Source organism: Acinonyx jubatus, chromosome B3 (genome assembly GCF_027475565.1).
Source record: "Acinonyx jubatus isolate Ajub_Pintada_27869175 chromosome B3, VMU_Ajub_asm_v1.0, whole genome shotgun sequence".
NCBI lineage: Eukaryota > Metazoa > Chordata > Mammalia > Carnivora > Felidae > Acinonyx > Acinonyx jubatus.
This window is the reverse complement of record NC_069386.1, coordinates 110,594,820-110,618,768: the sequence shown is the minus strand read 5'-3', so window position 1 is coordinate 110,618,768 and position 23,949 is coordinate 110,594,820. Positions and strand designations below refer to the sequence as shown.

The 23,949-nt window shown below is 33.2% G+C and overlaps 1 protein-coding gene across 17 annotated transcripts in view; it reads right to left on the bottom strand.

Annotated features, from left to right (window-relative positions):
• The window catches only part of GPHN (gephyrin), a 618,401-nt gene that overhangs the window by 286,556 nt on the left and 307,896 nt on the right, over positions 1 to 23,949 (bottom strand). For 11 of the 17 annotated variants that reach the window (XM_027065952.2, XM_053224579.1, XM_027065945.2 and 8 more), the window contains exon 5: positions 18,559 to 18,597. The exons of the other annotated variants lie outside the window; for them this stretch is intronic. In XM_027065952.2, the coding sequence (XP_026921753.1) occupies positions 18,559 to 18,597 (39 nt within the window). The remainder of the gene's footprint in view (positions 1 to 18,558; positions 18,598 to 23,949) is intronic. 17 annotated transcript variants of the gene reach the window in all.

Genomic DNA, 23,949 nt, shown 5'->3' with positions numbered 1-23,949 from the left:
CTCCAGGCTCTGAGCTGTCAGCACAGAGCCTGATGCTGGGCTTGAAGCCACGAACCATGAGATCATAACCTGAGCCGAAGTCGGACACTCAACCGACTGAGCCACCCAGGGGCCCAAGAAAATAAAGTTCTTTATGGTAGATACATAGTACATATGTCTTTCAATCTATATAGAAAAAAAAATGTTACTCATTCATGCTCCTTTCCAAAAGCTGATTGTGTACATAAGGGAAGATATCCTGTTTCTCAAATCTGAAGAAAAATGAAGTTGAAAGATGATACAATTTATAATTGTACTATAAGGGGGCTGTCTGGTTACTCAACAGGTGAGAATATAGCCCAGTCTCTGTATTCCACCTACTCTGGAGTTGTTTTTTGTTTGTTTGTTTTTTTAATGTGGTTAGAAGTGTACAATTTAAACAGAAACATAACAGCTGCCTAAAAAAAATCTATACATTGAATTTCCACTTTACTAATGATCACACATAATTACTTGGTATCCCTAAAGCAGTGCAAGTTTTAATATTTATATCACAGTGTAACTTTAGGCTGTCCTTACACATCTTAATTGAGAATAAAAGAAACAAGCTCCTACTTTACACCTATATGTACTGTTTGCAAATGGCTCACTGCCAATTGATTTTAGACAGTCTCAAACTTTGCTCTTTTGCCCTAAGGTATGATAATTCTCACTGTGGACTCTTTATAAAGTATCTACATTACGAACACATAATTATCATGTTTAAATTTCTCTTTCTACAAAATTAGGTTCTCACAAAAACAGTCACATGGGATAAAGTGAGAGGAACAAGACATAGGTGAAGTCAAGGAACTGGGATAAGCGGAAGAACTGCTGAGAAGAGAGAGAAAACAGGTAAAAACAGTTCCTTTCTGTTTTAATTACCATTATAAAGTGTTGTATTTTGTCATCTCATACCACCCTCAATTTTAAAATTAGAAGCCAACTGGGAAAGAAGAAAATGAGTAAGTCCTTCCTAAAAACAGAGTAATCCAATATTTCTGTTATTTTGAGATAAACTTAACTAAGTTCCATTAGTAAATATGAGAGAAAAATGTGTACACGTAAGTATTTGGAGCCTATGGCATGCTAGAGCTTGAATTAAACAAACTGCTCTACAGGTTTGCTCATCTAAAGATTGATTTTAAAGCTACTAACCTCTCATTTTATGATCGTCTCACTTTTTATTCATCACCTATAACCTAAGAGTCCTTCATTATTCACATAATAAGTGAATATCAGCTTATGTTTTTATTTTTATGCCTCTGGAAATTTATCTCTCAGTTTTCCATTTTTAAAAAGGGGTCATGATGTTTGTTACTCTTCTTATAAAACTAAAGTATTAACACTATAAAGTATTTTTAGCTAACTAAAAGGATGTCACAATATAATGCTAGTTATGATAACATACTCTACATTTAATTTATAATGCTCTGAAAAAAGCTTATTTCTCTACTACATTGGAGAGTTAAACATGAATATCATTTAACCACATAATTCAATATTAGAAATATTCACATCAGAAGTTTTTATTTATGTGCTTTTACAAAACACCTACAGATATTCTCTATTTAAATAGTTAACATATTCCTATATTAATAATACAGAAGAGATTTATTACTTCTCTTTTGGTAAAATTCTATAACTAATCCAAAGCCACAGGGTAAATCCAGTAGAAAACCTCAGAAAGGAACTCATACCTGTAGACTCCAATTCTGAACTTAATCCATTAATCATTATTATATGCTTTCAGTTTATAAGACATTGCACCCTATTCAGACTTAGGATTTTTTTCCTTTGCTTAAATACAATAAAACATATAAAATACTTAGTATCATTCCTAATACATATCAAGTGCTTAACAAATGTTGGATACGATTATTTGTACTAAGACAAAATCTGAAGTCATCTATGTTGTATAAGTTGTTGCTATAGTCAAAGCAATTGTGAAAACTGAACAGTTCTATCAGAAACAGTGTAGAACAGAAGCTAGGAGATGAATATGTCTGTTTGTAATGTGTTTGAATGATCAAAAGATGTCTGACAAATGCAACATGCCAGCAACAATCTTTAAAACTTAATGAAGAATTGGGGTGCCTGGATGGTTCGGTCGGTTGAGTGTCCGACTTCAGCTCAGGTCATGATCTCGTGATCTGTGAGTTCGAGCCTGGCGTCGGGCTCTGTGCTGACAGCTCAGAGCCTGGAGCCTGCTTCGGATACTGTGTCTCCCTCTCTCTCTGCCCCTCTCCCGCTCATGCTCTGTCTCTCTCTGTCAAAAATAAATACACATTAAAAAAATTAAAAAAAAAACTTAATGAAGAATTCTCAGAGCAGTGGTTTTGAGGACACCAATTACCAGAAAGATAGCCTTGGACACTACCATAAATCTTTGGGAAAAGAATGTGCAAAGACTGAAAATATCCTTTGAAGGAAAAAGAACTAACAGCATCTCCTGATTTATGCTTTCACCCAAGTCCAATAGAAAATAGTAATGTAATTATGTACCTAAGCAAAGATGAAAAACTATGTCAGTAAATTTTATTAACTTAAATTTCACCAACGATCACACACTAAAACTTAAAGCTGTAAAAACAGTAGCTGTCAGGACAGGAATAAGACTCAGGATGGTGTAAAATAGGGTAACACAAAGAGGCAATGTTCCATTCACTTCAGGTTAATGCTCTGCTGCTCATCTTAAACACAGGGGTCTAAACATACTCATTTTATTATCTATCTATTTCTTTATTTTAGAGAGAGTGCGACAGGGGAGAGGGGCAGAGGGAGTGAGAGAGAGAATTCCAAGCAGGCTCCATGCATGGAGCCTGACGCATGGCTTGATTCCACGACCCTGGGATCATAACCTAAGCTGCAATCAATAGTCAGGTGTTAAATCAACTGAGCCACCCAGGTGCTCCTTAACATACTCATTTTAAATCAACCATTATTATACTTCACAGTAGAAAAGTTTACTTTTTAGGAGCCTCTACAAATACAAGAATGGATAAAAATAATTTAGTGAGTTACAACCTAGGAGAACTATAAAAGGAAGAACACACTATTTACTAAATAAAATTGACATAAGTTAAATGAAAGAAGGTCTTTATGTTTATTATATTGGAAGAAAAATCTCTTAACAAGAACTTAAAAATGATCAGAGGCTTAATTTTTAAAAACTGTTGTAAAAAGCAGTGCAGCTATCCTTTGTCACTGAAAAAGTATAAACATAGGAATGCAAAAAAGATCATAAATAGAAAAAAAATCTTGAAAATTACAGTTCTTATATATACTCTAATTTCAAATATGCGTATATAAAAGAAATATTTTTTTCAATGAGATTCCTCCAAGGAATCATAATTTTTATACACACATGCACACACACACACACACTTTTTTTTTTTTGGTATGGAATATGGGGCTGATATCTATGAATCAGGATCTGTAATTTAAGCTCTGAGGACTGAGACTTTTGGAACATTCATACTATCGTACTTAGAATAAGGTAGTTCGCTATCCAAATGAAGCCTGTGTGGTGTGGTCTCTTTAAAGATTGAGATTTAAGAGAAGTCAAATAGAGTTGACTACTGGGCAAAATAATTATACTTCGTAAACTGAGAATAATGTATATGGGTGTGTGTACACATGTATACATGTCCTAGGATTGGGATTGAAGTTGTCAAGTTAGGGCCATAGGAAACTGAATAGCTGACTTTATTAGGGCAGCTGGTAGACGTGAGGAAGAAGTTGGTTGTATCTACTGGCACTAAACAAAGCCCGTCATCTAGTCAGAATGGGAAGAAAGGATTATCCTATTAACAGACACACGACACACATACCAACATACACACACTCCTGAGGCTGTTCATTTATAACCTTTCCTCTGTCCATGCTACCTTGATGCTCTAGTCCAATGCTACGCTCCAGGAATTGTACCCTAAGTGTGGCTCAGGGTATGCAAGAGCCAAACCAAATTCACAAGAATCAACCAACAAAGGATATAAAAAATTCAGGCTTTTTTAAAAAAAATTAAATTCAGGTTTTTAAAACAAACCTGAAGGATTTGGTAACCAAGCAATATTGTTTTATATTAAGACAATCATGAGGTTTATTCAGGTCCTCTCCTCACATAAAAAACTGTCCAAGAGCAGAGGATGCCCAACGCAGGAACATTAAGTGGGGCAGGTGAAAACTGGCATTTTGCTCGAATCTGCAATAGGAAAGGTAGACTTCAATACCTGACAGAATTTGCCTCTAGGGAAAGGACAGAAAACAAAGAAATAGGTGGGGATGTGGAGAATGGCAAGACTGGATTCTGTCATGTCCTGGTTTCCCAGGAGTTTTTTTTTCTTTCCATAATGCAAGTTGCCCAGAAGCTACGAGACATTTTGTAATTTTCTCTGAATAATTTTCAGATAACACAGCTGTGTCAAATTCTCTATCTTTTTAAGCTTTTTATATTACAAAATGATGGGTTTATGTAAGGAATATTTTCCTTAATCTTCCTGACCTGGCTCTGATCAGCAGCAATGAAAAGAAAACATCAAAGAGAAACAGTAGTTGTTTAAACTTGGAAGGAATCAGAAAAAAAGAATAAAATTATGATATAGTATTCATTTTCAGCATCTCAAAATAAACCTGGCCTAAATCAATCAGGGCAAATGTAGATCTACTCTTAAAAGTTATTTATAAAAAAGGAGATTAAATCTGAGATATTCTTGTGTCATTGAGAGATAGGTCAGAAAGCTAAGTAATAATTAATAGATATCAAAGATAATAGATATCAAAGATATCTATTATCTGTGAAAAGCAGTAAAGATTATTTAAGGCAAGGGACAAATGATAAGGTTTATTATCATAACTGAAAAGCAAGCTCAGAATTACTTAAGTGCTACCTCAGAACAATATGAGACACTATAATGTTTTGAGTCTAATATGATATTAGGTATGACTATGGGCATAAATCTTTATTTTATTTTATTTTGTATCTAGAATTGTTTGTTTGTTTGTTGTTTATTTTAATATATGAAATTTATTGTCAAATTGGTTTCCATACAACACCCAGTGCTCATCCCAAAAGATGCCCTCTTCAATGCCCATCACCTACTCTCCCCTCCCTCCCACCCCCCACCAACCCTCAGTTTGTTCTCAGTTTTTAGGAGTCTCTTGCGCATAAATCTTTAAAGATAAAAGGACACTGCTTTTGGTTAAACTGTAGATAACTGCAATCTGAGACTCAAAAATGAGTGAGTTTTCAATCCCGGTATATTAAGATCATTCTATAGGTTGGTTTCAGTTTTTCAGTTAAGTAGAACAGTGAAATTATTACAAATGAGAAAATTATTATGTGGGAGGAGCAAAGCTTTTAATATTATTTTTATGTTAAATATATGCTAATTTCATTATGTGATAAAAGATTTTAAGCTGTTCCCCAAAACATAAAAGTGTAAAGGCATGTGCAGTAAAAAAATTGACAATACTGAATACATTAGAAAAGAAAATAATACAATGTGTAATTCAGTTTTGAAATATAATATCTTCATTCAAGAAAACACTTTAGAACTTTCATGTAACCCATAAATTTAATAGGTACATGGCATCCTAGGATTTGATATATTGTCCTAATGAATACAGTCTTAAGTGTCTTCTCAGGCAACATTTTAGAACAAGTTTCTGTCTTATATTATGAACCTCAGAGTAGACACTTCACATATTTACAACACAAAATGAAAACTTGTATAAAATAATTTACAAAATAACTTTTTCAATACTTTGAAGGTATTATTTTACTGTCTTATTCCAATGTTGTTTAAAAGCCTACTGTCATTCCTATAAGTGATCTTTTATTTATGGCTACTCTTAAGATCTTCTCTTTTATTTTGGTTTAGAAGTTTCACTTTTACATACTTATTTTATTTATCCTTCTCAATTTACACCATATCTTGAGGATGTGTGGTTTCATGTTTTTTTAGCAGTTCAGTAAATTTACAGCCATTACTTCTTGAATCATTGCCTTTCCTCCATTCTTTCCTTTTGTGGCTTTGATGTAATGTGGTTTGGACCTTCTCACTTCTTCCTCCATACCTTATGTCTCATATTTACATAACATTTTGTCTCTATGTAGTTATTCCAATATGAGGTAATTTCCTCAGATACATGTTTCAGTATGCTAATTCTCTCTTCTGCTGGTCTAATCTGCTGTTTCATCTTTTTACAGATTTAAAAATTTTAATGTATATTTTCTCATTTCTAGGAGTCCTATTTTCTCCGAAATTGCTTATTCAAAAATAATGATCTCTTGCAAGGTCTTTATCTTTGTGCGTCTTTGTTCTTTTGAAGATTTCATCATCAGTAGGTTAAACATACACCCTGGCTTGTCAGGGACAGTTTGATATACTTCTGTTGTGTCTGCATCCTGTCTGGTCTAGCAATAGTCCTAAACAAAAGTTTCCCAGCGTGAAAAATGAATGATAATAGTCACCAAATTCTTAGCTATATTATATTTTGTATTGGACAGTTCTAGTAGTTGTCACATTTTTCAGTCCACCTATTGATTAATGGTTTTGTTGATATTCATTACTTGATCTTAATCTGTTAGAGTATGGCTGACCCACACTGGGGAAAATTTCCTTTGGAGAAAATTTATTTCTGCTTCTACCTTCATCAGAGAGTATGTTTAATCACTGACTGGTTCCATTTTAGCCTCCCACAAGGATCTCACAGTCTTAGGGAATTCCAGGCTTAATTTTACACAGGGTTTTTGTCCAAGCCTAAGTGTCTCACCAACAGCACAGGTACAGCCATCTGTCCTCAGGGCTTCTCCTCCCTTTGCAAAGTCCAGGCTTCCTACAGTTATGCTTCCTGCTCTCTGCTGCTTTGACCTTCAACTCGTGGTATTTTGGGGGACACAATGAATCTAATGACTGACACTGTTTATGTCCTTTCACATAGTATGCCTCACAGGTTATTTCTTTGTACTGGGTCAAGTTTTTCTAGAGTGGGAAGGCTTTTTAAGTACTAAAACAACAATTATTCTAGGCTGTACCCTATTTGTAAACTGTTGTTTTCCCCTATCAAATGAATGTCTTTTACACCATTACACTGAAATGTTTGATACACTGCAGATTGCACTACAGAAAAATGGTACCAATTTATACTCTGAACAAAGGTCTTTTCACCCAAGCCTTGACACTTCCAGGCAATCTTTATCTTAAATAGTTATTTAAATGATGTGTACAAAGCAATACAATATTTTCAAATTTTACATTTCTTACCAGTTATAATGAACACATATTTAAAAGCAATTTGCTTCTTTCCCATTGCAAACTGCCTGAATATATCTTTTGCCTGTTATTCTATATTGGTGTCCATGTTCTTGCTGTTGAATTATTAAGAAATTTCTACATATTTAAAATATTAAACTTTAGCAGTTAAATCTCTTGCAAATATTAATTTTTAACATTTAATATTTGTAACAAGTTTTTGCTTAGTTGGCATTTTCATTAAAAGGTTTCCAATGCTTATTAACAGCGGGGGTTTCTATCAATGTTTTTATTTTATTTTCTTTGTTTTATGTCTTACCTAGAAAGGTTTCTCTTGCCTAAAGATAATAAAAATAATCTCTTAATTTTTAAATCATAAACTTATAGTTCTTAATGTTTAATTAAATGTTTTTATTTAATTAACTGTAGTTTAGTTTTGTGTTGTATGATCAATGTCCACCAAAATGGAGAGCCAATTTTCTCAACATCTTTTACTGGCTAATCCTTCTTTCCTCAAATGTCTTGAAATGTCACATATATAATATGTTAAATTCAATTTTACACATAGGTATGTTAATAAAATATCATTTGGTGGCATTTATCTCTGACTTTATTTTCTTGTAACATACCAAATATTTTAATCACTGCGCCTTATATCATGTTTTTACATCTGAGTAAGGCTCTCTCATTGTTTTACTTAAGAAAAAAATCACAAGCTATATTCCCCCCAAAATCCATTGGGAATTATATCTCATTTATCTCAATTTAAGGTAAATTGACAATTTCACAAAAATATTTGCATCTAAGAATATGGCATAACTTCCAAGTCATTCAAGCTATATTTTATGTCCTTTAATAAAGTTTTCTTTATTCAGGTCTGACAATTTTTTTTTAGTTTATTATTGGGTATTATGAAGTTTACTTTTTTCTGCTATTACAAATGAGATCTTTTCCCATTACTTTTTCTAATGGTTGTTTCTAGCTTAAGTAATACTGGCATATAGATTTTTATAAAGGAAAATACCCTTTATTTAACCACCATGCTGAACTCTTCTTGATTCTAACACCCTTTGAATTGATTCTTGAGTTTTCTAAATGAATAATCGTATCTCTTCTCTGGGTCACAAAGAGACAACTATCTTAACCACTGTCTCTGCAATAAATACCTCTTTGAAGTAATACTATTGCCTGGTAACAATGGGAAGCTTTCTGACTCACTGTCTTTATTCTCTTTAGGGATGCATGTACAAAAAAAGTAAAAGACAGTAATCTCAAACCTAGAAATAATGACTGGGAACTCTGTTAACTCCACTTTAGATAGTTTCTTTCTAATTCATATCGATACAATATTTTTCTTTCTTCCTTTCTCAACTCTTGCTTTTGGTGTATGCACCAACACACACGCACTTGTCTCATTTTTTTCTTCCCAAGCCAAAACCCACCTGCTTCATGACTAAATGTATAAATTTAGTGAGAGATAAAAATAAAATAAAAATAGTGAAATTGTGGAACAACAGAAAAAAGTCATAAATTTGAAATTAAAATGAAAAATAAAAGCTACTACCTTTAGTTTAGACTTGGTCTAGACTGTTACCAGTCTATGATTCTATGGATCATATGGATCCATATTCTATGGATCATATGGATTCTCCATGAAGATTTCGTCAATGTATTCATTTTCAACTAATAATAAATGTTTTTCTACAAGTTTGAATACTATAGATAAACTTGGATGTTATTTTGAATTCAATTTTAATTGCTGACATTGAATTCTATCATTTTTCTTCACTGTACATATTTTCTATTTCAGTAACACATATAGGATTTTGGAAGTTGGCTCAGGAAACTAACCTTTGCAAATTCCATACCCAGTTAGTCAAAAAGTGCTATTAATTTTATCCTCAGAAAGTAATCTATCCCTATCTACCCTTGTCTTCATTTAGCTACTCAGCATCTTTTGTTTGAATATTTTAATAACCTCCTGATTAATGTTATAGCTAAGTTTATGCCCATTTAACTCATTCTCTATTCTACCAAAAGCGGTCTTTGTAAAATGTAAATCTCACTACATTCATTGCTGTTTAACATCTTTCAAAACAATCTTTATTTTCTACTAGAAAAAAACCCAAATGCCTTTTATAAGACACAGACAGTGTCCATCATTTGGCCTTACCTACCTCCCCAGGCTCTCTCTTGCCACTTCCCCTTCATATCCCTTTCTGCAGTCAGACTGATCTATTGGCAGACTTAAGATCTCAGCAATTGTGTCTTTACAGTTGTTTAATATATATTGGCATAGTCATAAAAACAATTACTGTATGTAGTGATAATGAAGAAACAACTACATGCATCAAGTTTATAAACATAATGTTGAGCAAAAGAATCCAGATACAAATGATAACACAGTATAAGATTTCATTTGCATAAAGTTTACTAAAAAAAAAAATAATGATGTTAAAAGTCAAAACTGTAATTACTCTTGAGGGTTGGGCTGTTATTAAAAGGGACACAAAAGGGGGCTCAATCTGGGATACTGATAATCTGGTTTCTTGATGTTCATTTCTTAAAAATTCATTAAGCTGTTAGCTATACTTTTTGTGTGCTTTTTGGAAATTTAAGTGAAGAGACAAACAATAAGAACAATAAAAACAACAGTTCCAATATTATTTCTTTGAAAATTTCCCTAAGTCCCTCAGGTGAACTTTATCCTGCTCCTAATATATCACAAACACACCATTACTATACTGATGATCATGTTATAGTTTATTTATCCAATTCTTTCCCTTTCCTAACCATCCTCAACCTAACTAGTAACTTCCCTCAGTGCTAAGATCATAATTTTCTATACATGTGTCCCCAACCCCAAGCACAGTGCCTGGCAGTCAGTGAATACTCAATATTATTATTAAATGAGGATTTCTCAATTTCTGCACTATTACAATTCAGGACAGAAAATTTTTTGTTGTAAGGGCTGTTCAGGGCATAGTAGGATATTTAGCAGCATCCCTGACCTCTATTCACCTAATGTCAGTAGCATCCTTTCAGTTATAACAACCAAAAATGTCACCAGCCATTGCCAAATGTTCCTCAGGCACCAAAAAATCCCCAGGTTGAGAAACACTTACATAAATAAATGTTTCTGTGGAAAAATTCAAGCCAAGTGTTAAACGATTCACTTACCAAAAAGCTTTGGGCATGAAATGATTTGCATGTGAGGGGCAACTAAAAAAAGAACAGGCTCTTTTGAGCAATGGAGGGAATTAAGCTCTACCTATCTGAAAAAGTCTATAAATGCTTTAAATGTCTAGATAATCAAATGGTAATTCACATTAATTGCATGCAAGAATATTGTTTCTTTTGGAATTCGTATGTAGAAAAATGAGTTTGCCGAGCAAAAAAAAATGTATAAATAGGATTGTATATTTGGTATTTAAAAAACATGACTGCTAAAGTAGCTATGTATATTCAATGTCCTAATGATAAATTATTTTGTTAAGATTTAGATCTATGAATGGATCATTAATTCTGGAATATTAAGTTTCAATAATTTTCTATCCACACAATATTTAACATTGGCATCCCATAAGAAAAGAATAGTTATAAAATAAACCACTGTGCATCAGCTATGGAAGAAAAAAAACCTCATTATGCACATAACTAGCTTGATAGAAAACAATGCATTCGTACTTTATTAACTGCATGCCTTTGATTCAGGATATTTTTTTGAACTTGACCTCTGCTGTAGAGGGTAAGTAATGAAATAAATGAGTACTATTATGTTAATGGAGCTTGAGAAAAGAGAAAATAAACTGATTTTTATGTATATATAGTTTTTATTTTAGAGAGAGAGAGAGAGAGCACTAGAGGCAGAGAAGAGCAAAGGGAGAGAGGGAGAGAGAGGGACGGGGAGGGGGGGGGCAGGGAGAGAGAGAGATAGAAAGAGAGAAATAATCTTAAGCGTGCTCCATGCTCATTGTGGGGCCTGATGCGGGGCTTGATCCCACAACCCTGGGATCATGACCTGAGCTGAAATCAAGAGTCAGATGCTAAACCGACAAAGCCACTCAGGAGCCCCTAAACTGGTTTAGATTTATGATATAGTCAAAATGATATAGTTAAAATATAAATCTCATTATACCAAAATTATTTCCTGACAACCAATTTCTTAAACATCTCTTTGTAATTAGAATCAACTTTCAAGAATTGGCTACTGAGCCAAAGAAAACAAAAAAAAACCAGGCAATTTACAAAAGAAGAAAAAACTAGACAAATACAAGAAAAGTGTTTAATTCATTGTTAGTCTACAATATGCCAATAAAGCCAAATAATTTTCATCCATCAAGCTGTTAAGATTAGAAATAATGAATGTTTAATTCCAAAAACTGGTAGTATGAATATATAAATTTATACATATATTCCTGAGGTCAGTTTGGCAGTTATGTATTATGAGAATTAATTCTGAATCAGCTATTCTATTTGAAGGAAATATTTCTAAAGTTATAATCAGAGATGTTTTTGACAATTTATTTATAAAGAGAATGTCTATGATACGAAATAAAAAGAGCCTAAATGGTTAATAACAAGGAAATGAAATTAATTATAGCTTGCTTATACTTTGTAGTGATTGGCAAATCTCATTTTTTTTTGTAAAACAGTTGTTAAATGGAAAAAAAGGTTAATTTATATAAAAAAAGAGTGGTTAAAAAGCAAGGGCTATGGTGTCAAGACTATCTAGATGAAATTCTAATTCTATCACCTTCTACTAGCTCTGTGATGTGGGTTATTTCATGATTTAATCTTTCTAAAACTAATTTTTTCACCTTTAAAGTAGTACTTATTCTGTAGGTTTGCTGTTAGTATTAAATAAGACATTACATAAAGTGCTTATCACAATGCTTGGAACGTAGTAAGTACACGGTAAATTTTAGTAGCTATGATAACAACTAGAAACCCAAGATATAAACCTGTATATATGATGGGTTCTCAATATGAAAACTAATGAATTAGTCCCAGATAATAATTATGTATCAATTATTGGTGATTTTCATTTACTTCATTTTGCTTTCCTATATTTCCCAAATTCTTTTTTAGAAAAAAACCCATATAATCAGAAATCTATACTCAGAAAAAGATAGGTGTTGTTTCTTTTAAGGCTATTCATATAAGGCAAGATAAGTATTTAAAAATCCCTACCTTTTCCTTCCCCTAAATGACCATATACTCTTCTCATCTTTAATCTCATCTATAATACTTTACAATCTCACCTTTATTACTGTGTCACAATAAAAAGTCATCATTTTATGCTCTTATTGAATACCTATTACATGCAAAATACTGTGTTCTTAATATTCTGACACTAACTGTGAAGTATGAACATTTGAAGACAGATTTTCTTGTTAATAACATAAGAGCTTTCTACAGATGGTCTTGGGTTTTAGTTTTTAGTAACTAACCATAATGAGAAGAAAGATATCTGAAAAGGCTTTTTGCCTTTATCTCCTCACAAGAATAATCTTAATTTTGATCAGAAGGCATTAAGTTGAGAATGAGAAAATATAAATTTAACTTACAAAAGATACTTTCTTTCAGAATATTTGTTTAAGATGTCTATAATGGGATTATTACTTCTAACTGCAAAGTAAATACACATTTACTCCTATAATATAGCTAGGAACAAACCAAAGAAAAACTGATTCTTGAGCACCTGAGATGTTTTTATGCTGCTGATATGAATAGAATATAAACTCTATTTCTTCATAAAAACTAAATATTACAAGAAATCTAAGAAGTATTCAGAGACAAATACAAAATGTTTGGGAGTGGTTTGTATTTTGTAAATATCCAAATATCTAACCAGTGAACTTTTCAAGAATTGATTTTGATATTCATGAAATTAAATACTATTAAACATACATAAAGGATCTTTGCATCAAATAGCTTCCAGAGCTGAGGCAATTAACTTTCCCTCAATGATATCTCTCACTCCATAGGACCTCTTGTACCACAGGTGTACTAGGTTAATTTTTTCCAGCAACACTGAAATATCTGATGGACAGAGAGCAAAAAGGAGAAAATGAGATGAGGGAATGTAGAGACTAGTTATTAGTGCCTGCTATTGTCATTGTCTATATTCAAAACTGAAGGAGTAAAACTACCTCCACAAAATGTTTGTATCAGGAAGTTACAACTTCCTTGTAAGGTCCTGAATATCTTCCACTGTTCTTCAGGAGTGAAAAGGAAAGAATGACAACTTGTTTATTAGGCGTGGTTGCCTACAAAGAATCTCCTGATTGCAAGGAAATTTAGAGGATTTTGTTATTCAATGTACAAAAGACTTGAGTCCTATAGGATAAAAGTGTGTTAACAACACTGTCTTTTCAAGTTAACTTTCATAAAAAAGAAACACATTATACAACTTTCAGTTTAGCTTTTCTCAAAATAAAAACAGGATTTCAGAGATGAAAAGAAGAAGTATATTTATTACTAATAAAATAAATTTAATAAAATGTTACTCTTATATTTTCCTTTATCTCAGATCTTATACCTTAAAATTTCTGCATAATCTTTATTTTTCACAAAAAATGTTTTCCAGAATAAATACAAGTAAAGCAAAATCTTTTAAAATTATTCATTTTTTTTTTAGAAAACAAGTTAATTCTGGATGTAATTTCTATTTTAGTGCTTCTCTACTGACATGAGAACTTTGACCCTCCCTCAGCTATGCTGGTAAGATAAACAACTTTAGTAGGACATCAGGAGATGAGAGGAAAAACAGGTTACTAAAACTTTCTTAGGCATAGCACTTTAAAGAGATTCCTTTAAAGCCATCATTGTGAATTAGTGAGCAGTAGGAATGAAGCTTACTGCTCTCAAGTATGAAGGCACCCATCAATATAGGGAGAGCAAATAAATTCCTAATTCAAATGGCTAATTAACCAAATTCATAATAAAAACTAATGAATAGGACTGAAATTCTGACACCAGGAATTCAAGTGAGGTTTAGTTGACAGTGAGTATAAATTAAATTCCCAAACATTTTCAATATTGATATACAGCTGGAGAATACCTCATTGTGCTTGCAATAACATTCAAGAACAACCTCCTGAACATTAGTTATCAATTTTTCTCTAACCACTTTCTATTCTTCCACTACAAAATTAGTAACATTGGGTTTAGATAATGCTGTTTATTAACAGTTACCAATGAATCACTAATCTGCCACTGAATACTTCAGGTTTTTAATTAAAGAGATTCTTATTGGCATTTAAACTATTACCAGAGTCCTCCAGTTGTGATGAGGCATAAATTATAGAACATACTCTTATTCCTGAATCACAGATGCTTAGAATTTCCTTATATACAATTACTCTGATTTTGAACGTTTTCACTGAAGAACTAGAAGAAAATAACAAAATTTTGAAATGATGTTAGAAATTCATTGTTTTGTTAAATGTCTCTTTCCCTCTCTTGGGCCTTATCTTTGTGTTATGTACTCCTAACAGACTACATAGCATAGAACAAGCCTGTTTAAAATAGGTTCTGAGAGAATTATTGGAAGTAATGAATTAACTTTTCTCCTATGCTTATAGAATAGAACTAATTCATGTACCACCCTTGGGAGGATTGAGAAGTCACACAAATCATTTTCTGTGTTTGATAGTTTAGATGAGAAACCCTGGTTGAGAAAAGCAAGACAAAGTATGTAAAATCACCAAAAAATTGTTGAGTTAACAAAGTGAAAACATTATCACCTAATGGATTGAAAGTCTTCCTTCCAAAATCAATTTTTTTGCTTACTAAACTACTCCAGTTTTAAACTCCTTGAAGACAAGGACCAATTCTTCCCAACTTTTTAACTCCTGTAAGGTCTAGGACACTATGGTACAGAGTTCAATTTAACTCACACTGTGTTTTACCAGTGGATTAAACACACACACATGCATATACATAGTGCCTAAACCATTATCTCCAGCCTAATGAGTCAGAATCTTTGGTGGGGTTGGGCCTAGCAATCTTTTTAGTAAAATCTCTATAGGTAGAAAACTGTGTGTCCAGAACTGAGTACCACTGAATTTAAAATGAATTCCTAATCCTATTGCTGGTTCCTCTAAACTTAACCTAGCTCTCTCATCTCAATCCAGTTATCTTCATTTAAATACCTACTTCTTTACAAGTCTGCATTATTCCATTTCAAAGACATGCCATCATCTGTCCTAAAATTGGTATTTTTTTTTGATGTTTATTTTTGAAAGAGACAGAGAAAGGGTGAGAGTGGGGGAGGGGCAGAGAGAGGAGACACAGAATTGGAAGCAGGCTCTCCAGGCTCCAGTCAGCACAGAGCCTGAAGCAGGGCTCGAACCTACGAACTGCGAGATCATGACCTGAGCAGAAGTGTTGGCTTAACTGACTGAGCCACCCAGGTGCCCCAAGATGGTTTATTTTTTTTTCAACATTGTTCAGAATGATTTTTTTTTGTCCTTCAAACATCCAACATCTGTCCAATTTCATTCTCCCTTTCATTCTTAGAACATAAGGTCTTCTAAATCTCACTTGGCATTCTGTGTCTTTCTAAAAGTTTATAATTTTTTGTTCCTAATGCAATATCTTGGACTTATCCATCTTTCATGTTACTTATATAGTTTCCCTGAGGTCTTTAATATCCTCTTAGACAAGAATATTAAAAGCTAGGGAGTTCACTTCTAGGTAAATACCCAAAGAATGGAAAGAAAAACAGACATTGCACACCAATGTTCATAGCAGTAATATGCATAATAGCCAAGAAACAACTCAAGTGTTGTCTGTCAACAGATGAATGGATAAACACATTGCAGTATATACATAAATGGGATATTATTAGTCTTAAAAAGGAATGAATGGGTATATGCTACCACATGGATGAACCTTGAAAATACGATGTTTAGTGAAATAAGTCAAACACAGAAGGACAAAAATAGTATGATTCTACTTATATGAGGCACCTAGAATAGACAAATTCAGAGACAGATATTAAAACAGGGGGAGTGAGGAATGAGGAGTTACTGTTTAATGGGTATAGAGAGTTTCTGTTTTGGATGATGAAAAATTCTGGAAACAGATAGTGGTAACGGCTGTACAAAATGTATTAATGCCACTGAACTGAACACTTAAAAATGGTAAAAACAGTAAATGTTATGTGATGTGTATTTTGCCAAAATAAAAAAAAAATAGAAAGCTATTGAAATGATTTTCTTGACTTTCTTACAGCAGCCTTTTTTTTGATACTAGTTTTATCTCTATTGTTAAAGTAAAAGAAAAAAACAAGTGTCCATACCCTTTTTCTATATTCTCTAAATTTATCACTCTCTTTTTAGCTTTTGCCTTTTCCTTTCCATTTCTTTTTCATAAAAGTAAAATAAAATTTAATATGGAGACTCAGAATATTTCACACTTCAAGCACAATGATGTTGTGGATACATATAAAGAACACTTAAAATCTACATACACACCACATGTGCGTGCGCGTGCACGCACACACACACACACACACACACACACACACTTGCATACATACATATACACCCCACTTCTAATCTCCTCAGACTCTTGAATTGTTTGCAAATTTCACCAAAATTCTTCTCCACTTCTTGTTTGGTCTTGTTTTTCATTGAAATATGAGTAAATAAGACATCAAGCCTTCACAGTGCAGATAATTTTGTATTTCAAGTTCTTCTTAAATGCCAAGTACTTAGCAAATAATGGGGAAATTCAATTTAAAGTTTACCCACACACAAGAAAATATAGTTTAAAAGGAGGGAAAGATAAATACATCAAAAGAATCTCTAAAGAAGTGATATTACATAAATTATGGGCTGGCTGAGAAATGATATTTTCAGAGGAAAAAATGGAGCAGTGGAAAGCTACTTTAACTACAAAGAATCATAACTAAATTTATTATTTTTAGAGATGACACTTTTAAGTTTCAAAAAATTCTTGTATCTTACTAAAAAGGAAAAATTAATAGGAGTAACTCATCCTCATGAAGCCCCAGAAAAATCATGGAAAATAAGTTATGAAATAAACTTAATATATGGAAAATCACTGAAAGATCCTATATACAAGAAACAAAAGTATACAATATATGATATCAAAGGTCAACTGAGGCAAAGATGATAAATTATTTGAAAAAAAATCTATTGTTAAATAAGGGAAAGAATGTGGAGTTGTACAAAAAGGCAGAAAGGATGGTGATAGTGAGTTTAAAAGTCAGTTTAGGAGTAAACTGGATTGGACTGTTAAATAGTGAAGCATTTTCCTATTTCTAAGATATGTTTGGACAATACGTAGGCAACACTTTTCTTGGAAATAAAATCTGATCAGGGTTACAAGACAACAGAGGAACAACGCCAGTGATTTACCAGATGCAGAAAAGTATAAAGGAAGTAATATGAGCCGATCAGCAAGTTGCAAGTCTGATTACATAGGAGATGAATGCAATGTCTTTAGTTAATTAGTGAAGCAGCCATGGCAGCAAATAGGTAAAGGAGACAGTAGTCAAGCAACCTCAGTCAGCAGTCCAACTTAGTGGCACAAGACAAGTGGAGATAGTTAGCAGAAGTGCTAAACAATCTGAACCTACTTATAATATCACAGGCATAAATTGGGCAGGACAAGATCAAGCAGGCAGATAGCGTAGCACTTGGAAGGCCATGATATAGGAGAATGGTAGGAGAGCAGATAGACAATGCTGGGTAGTCTAAAATGCTAAAATAGCAGATGGATATGGCAGTATCAGGCCATTTCCTGATAGACAAAGTACCAGTAAGTGAAGAATGCAAATCATTCAGCAGATGCATAAAAGTGGGGCAAAAAGTAGAGGTGAAAATCAAAGGCAGTCAAAGCAATAAGACAGAACAGCAGAGAAGCAATGACAGATCATCAGAAGCAGTTGTGTAGGGTAGGAAAAGCTCTCAGCAGGGAACAAAAACACCATTCAGGAAAAGATGAAATTGAGAGTAAAGCCAGTCTCCTGAATTGGGTTTCTTCCATCTAGGAAACACTCATCAATAAACTGCATATGAGAATCCACAAGAGAACAGCACACAAATGGAAATAGCAGATGAATCTGAACTCTATTGCCCAGGGATACAGAATGATCCTAGAACATAGATACATAACAATCCACAAGGAAATTAAATGGATGGGAAAAATGGGTCCAAGCATTCTTTATGATGATAAAAAAAAAAAACCAAAACACTAAAAATTATTAATCTGGAAATGATTGGCTGGGATTGAAGTCTTCGCTTACCCCTTTCTGGAGCCCACAAAATGGGAATGTTGGGAATTTCTGCAGCAGAAAAACAGAAGAGAAAAGGGATTTCTGACTCCCAGTTTGAGGAAAGCAGGTCAAATTTAGGGCTGTATGAACTGGTTCAGGGAAATAAGAACCAGCCTGAACCTTCTCCATTCCTCAAAATCAAGCAATTTCTGAGGTTTGGGAAAGGTTTAGGAAGCCCTCACCCCATCATTTCCCACAACCTCCCCTTTCACACTTACCTCCAGTGCAAACAGTTTCCAGCAAGGAGGTACTTGGGAAAACTCACTCCCATGTTTATACCATGGCAAAATTTGAGGATGGCCAACTAATGATACTTTCTGTGTAGGTCAACTTTCTGATTCAATGGGATCCCTGCTATTTGTGAATAGGAAGAGGGGATAGGTTACTAGAAACTACCTACCTCTTTGAAAGTGGATGAGGAAAAAAATCAAGGGCAGTAATACCAATAAATAAATAGTAATACCAGTAAATACGTTGGTGATCTCATCAATCGTCACAGATTTTAAGTCCCTCAAGATGCTGATGACTTTAAAAAAATAGTATCTCCAGTCTAGACTTCTCTGCCAGCTTAACATCTCCACTTGGATAGTTCATTTCCATGACCAAATTAAAACTGACGTTCCTCATCAAATCTACCCTTCCCACAGCATTCTCCATTTCAGTAAATGGCAACTCTATCTTTCCAAATGCCCAAGTCAAAATCTTGGATATTATACTTGACTTCTCTCTTTCTCTTATTTTATCTGTTATCTCTATCTTCAAAATATATCAGTAATGTATTTCTCACTACCTTCACCTCTATTATTGGTCTAAGTCACTATCATTTTTCACCTGGATTATTTCAATAGTCTCCTAAATTATTTCCCTATTAAAATATAAGTCCAATCATGTAGTGTCTCTGCTCAAAACTCTCCATTATCCTAAGGGTGGCATACAGATTCTACATGATCCATGGCTTGCTCCCTCTGCTCATTTATGTCTTTGCTCAGATGTCACCTTACCAATAAGGCCTTCCTTGACGGCCTTTTTAAAATTACAACTCTCTTTCCTGCCTGTGCTGTGCTACCTATTCACCTTTCTTGGTTTATTTTTATCCACAGTACTTAATATCATCTCTAATATTACACATCTTACTTGTTTACTTATATTTGTGTCACCCACTAAAATGTAAATTTTGTAAAGGCAGAAACTTATGACTTCCTTGTTTACTGCTGTATCCCCAGCATCTTGAACAATGTCTGGCATATATACAGCAGGCACTCAAGATATAATTGAATCTACAAAGTGTTAATTTCTTGTGGGGCATCTCTGTTCTCTGTCTTAAATTCTCAGAGCATTCTTCTGAAAGCTCAGATACTATGAACCTTTGATTAACAGAGGAGATTCTAGCACACTTTAGGGGTTGGCAAATCATAGCCAATGGGACAAATCCTGCTAGCTGCCTGTTTTTTGCATTGCCTGCAATCTAAGAGTGATCTTTGAATTTTTAAATAATTGAAAAAAAATTAGAATAATAATATTTATATCATGACATGATAAAATTATATGAAATCCAATTTCAGTATCCATAAATAAATTTTTACTGGGGCACAATGAGGTGCATTCATTTATACTGTCTTATGATGGCTTTTGTGCTACAGGGCTGGCAGAGTTGAGTAGTTATGACAGAGAACAAAGAACCCACAAAGCCTAAAGTATTTATTGTCTGGACCTCTAAAGAATACATTTGCTGACCCGTGTCCAAAGGTATTTTATACTTAGAAGGCAAAGAGTAATAACTAAATTTTGAGCAACACTAAACTAGAGCATTGTTGTTAAATACTGTTGCTGCTGTTGCCCAAGATACACCTAGGAGGGAAGATACATTTATACTAGGATTTGCTTTCACATATATAAAAGTAACCTTCTCATTCTTCTAAATGTTATTAAATAACATTAATGACTATTAATAGTCATTCATCTATCTATCCCACAATAAAGCAGCCTCATCTTAAGGGATAGAGCATAGTACAAGTAAGACTTAAAAAATGGCAAAAAGGAAGGGAACAAGAAAGTAAATAGGACCCACAAATAGAGCTCATATCAAAGTATCACATAATTAACTAAAACCCTGTTTAACATACCCTGATTAACTATAGTGGGAAACACTTAAATTATACCAATGACATCCACCACTACTTTAGGTATCCACCTAAATTATACTAATTATATTAGGTATCCACCTAAATTTAGGTATCCACCTAAATTATATATCAAAGTATCACATAATTAACTAAAACCCTGTTTAACATACCCTGATTAACTATAGTGGAAAATTGTCATGATGTGAATCTCTTTTGAACCTCATCAATGGGGGTCATACTGAACTGACCTTGTTATAATGGGGTCTCCTAAATAACTGTAGTCTTAAATCATTACAAGCGAGAAACACATTATAATAAGACTCCATTGGATTTATACAATATTCAAAACTAATAGTTATTTTCTCATTGGTTCAAATGTCTACATTTTGTCGAAAAGTATTTTAAAAATTTGCAAAACTCTATTCAAAATCACCTCCTAATCACCTGACTCATCTTTCCTTACATAAAGTTTCACCCTAAGGACTATGACATGCAAGTATATTATAGTATATGCTGCAACCAAACTTACGGAAAGGGGTGAAAAAGGTGAGGGGGAAACACTTAAATTATACCAATGACACCCACCACTATTAAAGGCATGCTACCTTTAATCTTCATAAAGAAGTATAATTTATGTCCTCTTACATCAGTTGGTCGTTGCTGCACAATCAACTGCTTCTTTTGGATTGTTATCTTTGTGAAACTGACAACAGTTCATTTTCAAAACCCAACCTTTCAATACCGTTACTGCTTCTATCTTCTCAGCATTTTTTAAAGGAATTTGGATTCTTCCCCTAAATTCTCACTTATGTGTCAATCATTAATGCTTATCTGAAATGATTACTCCTCCCACTGGGCGTTTGTCCTCTACTCTTTAATAGCAGCCGTGTTCTTTCCAAGTTCTAATACAAGAAAATAATACTGGTAAAATTATTAGAATCATTCCAAATAGTTTATTTGTTATCTGAGTCCACTTTCTGACTCCCTAACAGTTTCTTTTTATGGTAGGCAATATGTTGGTATGTCAATGGTATGTTTCCAAGAAGCTCAGAGGACTTCACAGGTGTAAATTCATTTGTTGTCATTTTATTACATTTTGCGTGAAAAGCAACATTAAGTCTAAATGGAGGTCTAACACAGAGAGATGAATCTATATTCTTGACCAGACAATGAAGAAAGGGATATCCTAAAAACTTCTTTCCTGTAACTATATCTCTAGATAAATATGCTTTGGGCATTTTATATTTGTAAAATATTGAATGATTTTTTTTTGTCATTGTCTTAGTATATGTTTTGTAAAACTAAAGTATTCTGCTATGCCAGCATCTGCCATTTTATGACAGTAGCCTTGTAATGGTAAGTTAGAAAGATGATTTCAAGATTTTATCACTCTGATAAATTCAAGGTAAAAATCATCATCTCTATTTCTTTCCTTTCCCACAGTTACATCAGTGTATATTTTACGTCCTATCTTGCTTAATTTTTTCCCCTGGAGAAAAATTCTTTCAATATTTATTCAACCATCATCTACTTATTTTTAAGCTACAGCTCTTTATATTGTAGGTGATAACAGCAAATATTTATGTAGCAAATAAATATTTTTTCGTGTTTTACTTATGTTAATTCACATAATATAACTATCCTATAAGGAAGTAGTTTTATTCTTTCTATAGGAAGGTAAATAAGTTGTATAAGGTCATATACTAGTAAAAGGTAGACCTAGGATTCAAACTCAAGTAGTCTGTGCTCTTAACTACTATGTTATGCTGCCTCACAAATGGTTATGTGGGCAACACTGCTTTTCTAGTAAGAGCTCTAATTAGATACAGAATTTTCCATAATAAATATATTTGTATTTATTTGTATGTTTTATTGATAGCATCTCTCTGCTTCATAAGGGCCCCCAAAAGCTGGGTACATATTCTGATACAGAGTAGGCATGCAATTAAGAAATATAATCAAGGGAATGAAGACAGCATTTTATATATGGGTTCTTCATATATGAAATTTTTGTTTTTGTTTTATGCTCAAAATTCTAAAATTCTGACCTTGAGGAGCAATGTGTTTTTCCCTCTGTATTGATTTTATGTGGACTAGGAGACTTTCAACATAAGAGTTTTAAATTCAATGTCACTTATTGCCTTAATTACCTTATCTAAATGATTGAATTTTGTACCTTTACCTTTCCCCTGGTACAATTATACCAAGGAGTTTTTCTTTATAATGTATAAGTGAAATAGAGGTTGAATGTCTTGGGAAAGTTTGTATCTAATGGAAACAAATGAATGCAAAGAAAATCTACACAAGAATGTGGACTTAAGAGGAAAATGTAACATTTACCTTCAAATATTAGAATTATCATGTAAAAAGGAATTTACCTTCTTTAGTACATTGCAGAAAAGAATTGGAAACATTGATTAGGAAATTATAAGGTGCCAGGTTTCAGTGTGACATGTTTGGACTTTCAAACAATTAGAATTGCAAACCAACAAACTCCCAGATGGAAGAAGTAGTGATTGAGATGTTCAGACAAAGGTTGGGAATGATGAAAAGGGGACTAGGACTTTGAACACAATGGCCTTTGAATTCTCCTCAAACTCTGAGATACCATGATTTACCTGTTTTTTATATAGTTTGTAATTTTATATAAAACACTAAGCTAACTTGAGACAAATTACTGATGAAATCCATAAGAAAATATTCCTTGATTGTGTTGATTGTAAGATAAACATTGACTGAAGTGGTTTCCAAACAATAAATCAAAAAACTGGAACTTGGTGCTTCAGAGCAGTTTCAGTTTTATCTATAAATAATGGTGCGTATAGTCACTAGGTCTGTGAATTAAATTAGGACTTACAACTAAACAAAAACATTAACAAAAATCTTCAAAAAGAATGAAGTTAGTCCTACTGAGGAAAGTGTTGATCTGTATTTGAATAAATGACATCTCAAAAGGGTCTACTTTTAGAGAGCCTTGATGTCATGATTTTACTGTGTGTACTGCTTCATAGTAGACTTATGAATTCTGGCTTCTAAGGAATCTTGGCATAAGGACAGTTGCTGTTTTTAATTTCTACAGATGGTGCTACTCTAGATGTTCTAAGAAAGAGATTAAAATAACATAAGTCTAGTTTATCCATCCTTCTATGTAAAATGAATCCTCTAGCCAGGAAGATTTCTTAATTTTATCTTTCTCTGTAGTTTGATCACACATTTCCCTTTCTTCTTTACTCCCATT